Consider the following 9,407-nt stretch of genomic DNA (forward strand, 5'->3'; position numbering starts at 1 on the left):
TTTTTGTCATTGTCACCTGCTGTTCATTGCACGCTTGCTATATGGTAAAAATGTAGTTATATTTTCCATGACATTGGTGTGTAGATCTAATTTTAAATAAATGTAACTATACACGACTATAAACTATTTTTGAGTTGTTTTTACACAAAGTCACAGAAGGACAATCTCAGGTGTAAATAATACAAATGAATGATTGCATTTAAGTTGCTGGTTCACACACTTTGACTTACAAGAACAGAGCCACAGTGTTCATGTGCTCAGTAACACCTGTGTGTTACCTGCTAAATCACGTCAAAATGGCGGCTGTGCAAATGGCACCTTGACTGAAAAGTGATCTCTGAGTTTCTGTCACTTAACATGGCCAAACTTACAGTAATATTTATAAACCTTCATTAAAATGACTGCTGTGTGTCTTCATTACAGTCTGTAAATGTACGTTAAGGTACGTTTTTCCCACAGTGGAAAGAAATCACTCGACTACTCGGCTCGACAAAACTTCAACATCTTCGTTCTCGACAAACAAACGTTAATGTTGCTCCACTCCTCCTCCTCCTCCCCTGAGGCTGTCACTGCTGCTGACCGTGGATCAGCTTCCTCCCCCCGCTCTCCACACTTTAAATGCCGGTCCCTGAGCAAACACAGAACCAGGATCAGATCTAAACACGAACGCTTTAAACTCTGCCCCCTTTTATCTATTGAGAGAGAGAGAGAGAGAGAGAGAGAGACCAACCAACCTGTTGAGTGTGTGGGTCTGTTCTCTGTAGTGTAGTGAAGTCTGGGTGTTGTCACGCAGCGTGGAGAAAAGTCTCTGCTCTGACTCTCACATCCGTGTTTCTTTTCGTCGTTTTTTCTTCGTGCCAAATCACAACTTTTTAAAGGTAAGTGTCGAACATTATTGGTTATATCTTACACCAGAATGATTTCCTCCGCGGTTGAAATCTTTTTCATGAATTTAAAGTTTGGTTTAAAGAATTTAAACCAAAATTGGCTTTGCGCATCTTTTTCTCTCTCTCCCTTTTCCTCTTTTGTCAGGAAAGTGTGCGTCACAAGAAAAAAAAAGCAATGTTAAGCTAAAGTTTGCATATTGTCAGTGAAAGTACTTGAAACTGCTGATATATCAATGCATTCCTGTTTAACTAACTTAAACCTGAGCAAAACGTGTAAAATAAAACTAAATGACACATATTCTCTCACGAAGTTGTTGAAATGCGGTGGTGCGCAGCAGCACAGTATATGCTGCTAGCTTGTAGTGCTATCATGACAGTACATGACATTTGTCCTCGAGCCCACCGGTGCCAGGACAATGGCACGCGGCACGCGGCCCCTGAGCCAACAATGTGCGTAACGTCCTGGGATGATGGAGTAATCACACACTTTGTACTGGATGAAAGAAAACTTACTATTCAGCTGAACACGGTGTCTGTACAGCTGGTCCTTGTTTAAATTCAAATAAGAGGAGTAAAATAAACTGACTCAGCTGTACTGTGTGTGTGAGGGTGAGTTCTTGTATGGGTGTCTTTGTGAGGACCACAAAGACACCCACTTTCCCAAAAGTGAGGACATTTTGTCTGTTCCTCACATTCTGACACATTCTAGAATTTAGTTAGGATTAGGCACTTAGGTGTGATGGTAAAGGTTAGGGTAAGGGGCTAGAGAATGCATTATGTCAATGGATGTCCTCACTATGAATGTATGTATGTGTGTGTGTGTGTTTGTGATACAAGACAAATATTAGGACCAGGGCTGCAAACTAACTGCAAACTAAACTAACCATTTCTCAGTTAATCAATCAGTTGTTTGACCCAATATATCAATGGTTCCTACATCAAACTGATAACACCCCTCATTTTTTGTCTCCACAAACCAAAGATATTCAGTTTATTTTCACCCGGTGTTCACCAAACCTGGAAATGATGATGTTCTTACGTGTCTTGTTTTGTCCACGAACCCAAATTATTCCGTTTTAATGATTTATTTGTTGTGTGGAGCAATTACACCAGAACATATTAACATTTAAGAAGCAAAACAAACCTTTTAAGTACTAAAATAAACCACTCAAAGCAATGAATTAATGACCAAAATAGTTGATGATTATTTAGTAATTGATTCATTGAAGTGTTGTTGCAGCCCTACAGAAAACATTCAGATTTCATCATCATTGTCCACTTCTGCTTTTCCGGGTCAAATTTATGTAGTTGAAATCGGAAAAGTAGGTTTTTGATGTATTAAAAATCTCACATAATCAATGATCAAAATAGCTGATTATTTAATTAATCAATTAATAACAAGTTACTTGACTGGTCATTGCAGTCCTAGAGAAGACATATCACATCACCATGGGTCAGTACTTTTCACTGCTGAGGATTGTTTGAAAACCTTTGGAGCTTTTCAATGTTGTCAAAAAGATTATGTTGTTGACATGATTTAATGAACGCAGACTGTGAGCTGTGTGTGTGTGTACACTTGTTTTGTGACTTCCACAAGACCTCAAATACTGACTATCAGGTGCAGTCGTCCTCACAGGGACCAAAGTAGGGCTGCAGCTATAGGGTATTTTTAACATCAATGAATCTGTTGGTCATGCTCCATGATTTATTTTTTGCTTTATAGAATATCAGAAAAAATCAATCAGCATTTCCCAAACCTCAAAATCATTACGTCCTCAAATATCTTGTTTTGTCCACAAATCAACGACAGTCGGTGTCATAGAAGTAACTACGACATATGCGCACACCGGTACCAAATATAGGAATATCAAAATAGTTGCCGGTTAATTTAGTCATCTGTTATTTATCGATGAATTACTGAGTAGTTGACCAAAGCCAGGTTATAACAAAGTAGGACAGCATTTCCAAGGCTCTGGTTAAGGTTGGGGCTGTAAAGTGTGGTTAGGTGAAAGTTAGGATTAGGCATTACCTGGTTATGGTTTATGGTTAGAGACAACGTTTGTTTAGACTGTCCAAATGAATGGAAGTGTGTGCGTGTCGTCATGAGGATAGCTGCATAAACCTGTGTGTGCACGAAAAGGCCAGATGATAAGGGCAGCGGTGATATCAGTTCGCCACAGTTTGTGACCATGTGGCACAAGGAGAGATAGTGACAAGGACAGACACAGGAGCTGTCAAATTCTGCTATATGATGTGGAACTGTAAAGAAGAGTGGACACTGGACATATTGATTATTTGCTGGACTAAGTAACAGTTTGCTGATGCCGGCACTTCAATCAAAGTATTGCAAGGACTCTTGACAGAGGTCCTGAGGGACCAAAAGTTAAATAGTGTTAATAAGCAAGAGCAATTTGTTTCTTTCTTACAAAACCTGCATCTAAAAAGTCTACTTGAAATGGTATAAAAAAATGATTGTCAGAGTTGAAGAGTTGAACGATACTGATACTGCAATATACGTGTTTTCCCTGTTTTTCCTTCTTCTGTTGTGAAATTAACATAATATTTTGCCTATTCATGTCACAGCAAATGTAGAAATATATTTTCTTTATTGAGCAAAATAATTAAACATTAAAAACAATAGTTGAAGACGGCGCCACCAAAGAAGTCAAGGAAGTATCAGGACCAAGGCAGATTTTGTTGTGTTTGTTGGTATCTGATCATACAATTTAAAGCCAATATCTGCCGATGCCGATATTGTGCCGACAATGAGCCCAAATGATTCTCAAATTTGGGATCGGTCATCTACATTTTCTCCGCCTAATGATGTGTGAAAAAAGAAAAGAGAGGAGCAAAGTTGTATGGTGACAGTGTGAGAGACACGGTGAAGGACGGTTCTGTGTTCCTTCTCAGGTGAGACAGACACAGCTGTCTGTTGTCACCTCACGTGATCGCCTTAAAAAAGAAATGTGGGAGATGGAGGTCAGACACACCTTCTCCTCACGTCACGTTGGTGCCCCAGGATCACAAATTTAGAAACCTCAACAAGAGTACATTGATTTTATACTGTGACCGTGACCTTCGGTTTATTCGACCTGTAACCACAATGCTGCCCAGCAGAGACGCTGATCGTTTCGAATTATATTCTTAAAAAAAAATCTCAGATACACAGTTTTGTCTAAATGTGACCAGGGAAGATTCATGTACTTAAGGACATTTATTAGACTTGATATCTGTGAGTTACTGTAGAAACAATAGTTATATGGCAGTAAGTGAGATGAAACTATGGAAATGCACTACATCTGTCCGTGTATGTGCTGATTATGACTGTACACAGAGGAGAACATGAAGCGTGTTGCTAGTCACTTTCTGCAAGCCTGGTTACCGTGTGTGACTCATGGCTCTAGTATGCTCCCTCCACTCCTCTTCTCCGTGTCCCTCCATACCCTCCTCTTTCCCAGCCGCGCGCTCCCTCATCTTGCTGCCTTCCGCTCTCTCATTCGCTCAGGCTTGAATTCCTCCTCCTCTGCACTCCCACTGTTGTGTGCTCATATTTCCTGACTTAATACCTTGTTTGTTCTTCCCTTTCTCTTTCTCCATCCCGTTTTCTCCTTCTCTACCCTCTGTTTGTTCCCTCCTCTCTTTCTCTCTCTCCCTCTGTAACCTGCTAATTTATCCTTTTACACATTATCCAATCCAGCTTAATTTTGTAAAACACTTTAAAACAGCCACAGATGACCAAAGTAATGGTTTTCAGCAATTTATAGTTGCATCTGTTGAATGCCATTTGTGGTCATTTAGTTGTTATCAACCTTGCAGCGACTCAGCAGCCACAGAGATTTCAGATCATGTGCTTCTTTTGTCACACATTTGAGAATTGTTTGAGAACTCTTTAGAAACATGCTATTTTAAAATGACAAATTCCTAAGTGGATGTCTAAAGTTAGTGTGTTCATGTGTGTGTGTCGCACACTGGAATCCAGTGCTGCTAATTTAGGAATAAATAATGCTGCTGAGAACAGGCAGCTGTCTTTGTTGTTTCAGCACAGGAACACACATGCACACACACACACACACACACACACACACACACACACACACACACACACACACACACACACACACACACTGGTATCCAGCACTCAAAGAGATGGGTGTGGTGAATGTTGGAAAAATAGGAACAGGGACACACACTGTGCACAGCATATCTATGATAAACTGTAGAGTCACATTGCACACAAATAAGGAGAACGGGATTCAATCTCAGGATTTTCTCAGGATAAACTCACACATGCACACACCGTGTTACATTTTGTAATCAGTTATATTTTAGAAGGAGACTGTGATTAACATTGCTTTTATTGGTGTTTCCATAAACTGGCATGTAAAAGGGGATGCTTCAAGAAGAAGAAATAAGCTGGATGAGTCTTGTTTGCTCCAGCTGAAGTTCTATAAGAATTAGATCGTTTCCTAGAGAAGTCACATCACATAATTCAGACCAATGTAATGTCAGACCCGGAGTTCCTGGGTAACAAACTGATGTGTTCAAAAGAAGTGCTGAGTAAATGGAATGGAAAACAGGAGATGATCGTATTTAAATGTGAGATGGCCGTAAGTCCCAGAGAATCTGTGCTCCAGGGAGTCTGCAAGGGGTGGAATGAACGAGTGGAAGAGATTTAACCAAAGAACAGAAGAGCAGCGGGTGAGGGAGCCAAGGACATGTTGTGTCTGAAAGGGGAAGTGATAGAGGAGACATTTAAAGAGAGAAGACAAAACCAGAAGAGTGTGAAACAGTGACTTGGAACAAATGAGCAATTCTTAAAATGTCCCACATACAGCACTGTGCCACCATTAGATTTGTTGTCTTAGCAAAGCTATACTGACCATGGCTTTCAGTATAATCATTTCTCAGTCACAGAAAATATGTATTTATTCCCAGAAAAAGAACAGCTCCTACAAGTTAAGCTGTCAAAAGTGTGAAGAAAATGTCTGCTATCTGTTACGCCAGGTTTATTCAGCACATGCTTGAGCATTACATACACACGTTGTGTGAGTTCAACTGATTGAACGTTTGCTAATGGCAAGAACAACTCTCAGTCACATGATTCCAATCTAAATGCCAGTGATCACATCATTTGACAGACATAAAAACAGCCAAGCCTGGTGGTGCCCTGAGACATTTGCACAATACTGAGCAGAGGGTGTGCAGAGAGTAGCAGAGTGGGATAACAGCCCTGAAGACAGAGAGAAAGGAGAAATGCAGTGAGAACTAGAGGGGGGAAAAAACACAAAGGGACAGTCAGAGACAGGCAGAGTAGCATGGCAGAGGAAGAACAGCAAAGTCTTTATTTGTCTATTAAAATATTTGTCTATTAAATCATAACAGTTATCTTCATTATTGATCTGTATTCATATATATATATATATATATATATATATATATATATATATATATATATATTGTTTTTTTTCTATCCCTCAGTGTGCTGCTGTGCCAATGTATTTTTTTTACGGGCAATAAGCACAATAAATTTGAAAAGCACACTTCCAGCACTCGAAAATTCTACAGCTCCACCTTTCACTAACATTTGCTTTAGAAAATGATCCAAGTAAAGTGGGAGGTGCGACCTCTGTTATAATCTGTCCTTGCTGCTTTAACCCCTTCTCTGTCTTTTGCTCCTCTGCCTTACCTTTCAACAGTCTGACCTTCATCTTGTCCTTTATATCTTCCTGTCTCTCTCTCTGTGTCTGTCTCTCTCTCCTGTTACTGTGGTTGTCTTCCTCTCCTCCCTCTCTACTCTCTGTTTGTTTTTCTCCTGGTGTAAACCGTAAACCATTCTCTAGTGGTTGTTGGCCTGTCTCACAACCTCTACATTCCCTCTGCGTCACTTTGGGTTGCTGTGGAGCAGCACCAGAAGAGAAAAAAATGCTCGACCTACTCTTCTCTCGCTCTGTTTCTACCAAACTCCAAATATCAACCAATCAAGATGCATTGGGGGGGGTTTAGTCTCTAAGGTCACTGTTATTTAAATTTCAGAAAGATGCTCCATGGCACCACACACTTACATGAACAATAAGAGGCTTAATTTGACAATAATGATTAAAAACTGTTAAAAGCTTTGTTCCATATCGTCAAAAGCTTTATACAAAGTGTAATAAACTGTAGTGTGGGGAGGAATTCTGCCTGGTGTAACATCCACATGGTATATTTATGGTATAGTATATAGTATATTTTGACAATAAGTTGTGTAAATGCCAGCCAGAAATGACATGTGTGTTCTCTACTGTGTGGAACATTCTGAGCTGTGAAGTGCTGGAAGTGGAAAATCACCACTGTGTTAGCAGCCAAGGTGTGTCTCCTCCGATGCACGTTACCTCTGCCACTCTCAACATGGCTGCTGCACTCAGACAGTAGAATCTTAAGGTCAAGCTTCAGATTTATTGGAAAACAGATGAAAGATGCTTTGTGGCGGTGAATGAGCTTATATCATTTTCTATTTATTTCTTTAGCGTGGTCACAACAACGATTAAAAAGATTATTATTAAAGACAAATATTATCTTAATAACCCTGTAGTAAAAAAAAAAGAAGAAAGAAATACATGAAACCAGAAGAGAGAAGCTCTGGAGCTTTTACTTGACAACAGTGCAATACATTACCCAGAGAGCTTTACCTTTCCCGTGAAGGCTCCATTAAAGCACTTTGTAGCCATCAAATGTAGCTCGAGTTTCTTTGTGCGTCTGAGTGTGAAAAAGAGACGGAGAGGCCACTTTATGTCAATGTAAATTCAATCAGGTGTGCTTCAGAGGATGGACATACATATATCCTAAGAGCGATGAGATTGTGTGGGCTTGAATCATTTTAGTGCCCCTCAGAATAACCATTGCATCAGACCTCTGTTGACGTTTGTTGGCCAGTCTGAGCCAGTTTGAAGTACTGTCATCTTTGTAATTCTTTGTAACATGGACACATACACACACACACACACAGGTGAAATTTTCATTATCATCTTAATTATTACTTATTAGCATTATCTGCCATTTTTTTGGTTGCTTTCTGCGACTTTTGGACATAGGATGTGATTAGAGAGAGCCAAACAACGGCATCAGTGGGAGTTCTAATTACTGAATGTAAAGAAATAGACAGTTCTCACAGCTGTCCTAACGACTCTCGTTGACTTTTATTTAATTAGACAGACCATCCAAAGTGTTATCTCTAGCCTTAACCAGTTAATGTCTAACCCTAACCTGAATCTCACCACAACTTAGATATTAGCCCTAAACTAAACTGGTTTGTCAGATTTGAGGTTCTGCCTCATTAGGACTGGGTTTTGGTCTCTGTAAGGACTACCGGTCCTGACATGGTCAGTGTTTATGCCAGAAAAGTCCTAAAGAGGTAACAAATGCACAAAAATTGTAGTTATTATAATATTGTTGTTTTTATGTCTGCAGGTTAAACAACCTCAAGCTTGAAGATGTCCAAGATCTGTGCTTTGGTGTTGGTGACATGTAAGTCTTCCTCTTTTAAAAAAAATAGCAAAGTGGGGTCAACGACGCTATGGTGATTCCAAAGAGAAAAAGCACAGAGGAGGAAAAGAGATGAAAAACAGGCAGAGCTTTATGTAAAACATTGAAAGATATGTAGACTCACAATTAATACGTTTAAGAGACATAGGGTTTCCTCAAAGGTGGCGCTGAAATCACAGTTGAAATCAGAGCAAGGGCACTCCAATATCCAGTGAACAAATTTGTTTGTGTTTTGTCAATAGTCTTTTTCTGTCCAACCTTTTGGAAGTTCAATAAACACATTGAGAGTCTTTTACTCTATATGATGACATATACTTTTATTAATCTCCCATAGTGAAAATTCAGATTGACAGCAGCATAAAGAGTAGCAGGTATAAAAGATAAATCATAAATAATATGATAATACTAATATAACAGAAATGCTACACACAAAATAATCAGTATATGTTGACAGTTTGTGAATTTGTTTTTTATTTAATGCAGTATGTGCAAAAACTTTCTTATGTTATTGGGTTGAGTCTAACTCTGTGTCTCTGTTTCTGAACTGTATTGCAGTCGTGTCCCTGGTGTTAGCAGAGGAAGAGAAGGGTGCGTACGCTGACTTTTCACTTCCACTTTTATCTGTTTTTTTGTTTGTGTCTACCTACAGTAATCACTTAAGCATTATAGTGTAGTTTGTTGGTTTCATCTCAAAATGGATTTCTCCATCTGATTAATATCGAGAGAATGTTTGTTTTAGGTGGAAAGATATTGATCTGGTTGACAGGTGTGTTAATCATTACAGAGAGAATTAAACTAGGCCATTGTGTATGCTCATCTCCATCTGTACTTTTGACTTGTGATGTCAGTGTCCTCATTTCTCTGCTTTTAACTGATGCTCTGCTTTTTTTCTACAGTGGAAGTGGAAGACCCATTTACTTTTGGTAATACATCATTTTTAGTAACTTTCAAGTTAATCAATGTGGAAGATGATACAGTATATGGCCTCAGTTTGTTTGC

At 39.3% G+C, this 9,407-nt stretch overlaps 1 protein-coding gene across 1 annotated transcript in view; it reads left to right on the top strand.

Moving 5' to 3' along the window:
• Positions 1–730: 730 nt before the first annotated feature.
• The window catches only part of fxyd3 (FXYD domain containing ion transport regulator 3), a gene marked incomplete in the record, with an annotated part of 11,601 nt that continues 2,924 nt past the window's right edge, over positions 731–9,407 (top strand). Inside the window, 4 exon segments of the mRNA XM_058646974.1 lie at positions 731–878; positions 8,334–8,390; positions 8,964–8,996; positions 9,305–9,331. Of these exon segments, the coding sequence (XP_058502957.1) occupies positions 8,357–8,390; positions 8,964–8,996; positions 9,305–9,331 (94 nt within the window).

The sequence above is a fragment of the Solea solea genome, chromosome 13 (genome assembly GCF_958295425.1).
Source record: "Solea solea chromosome 13, fSolSol10.1, whole genome shotgun sequence".
NCBI classification, from domain to species: Eukaryota; Metazoa; Chordata; class Actinopteri; order Pleuronectiformes; family Soleidae; genus Solea; species Solea solea.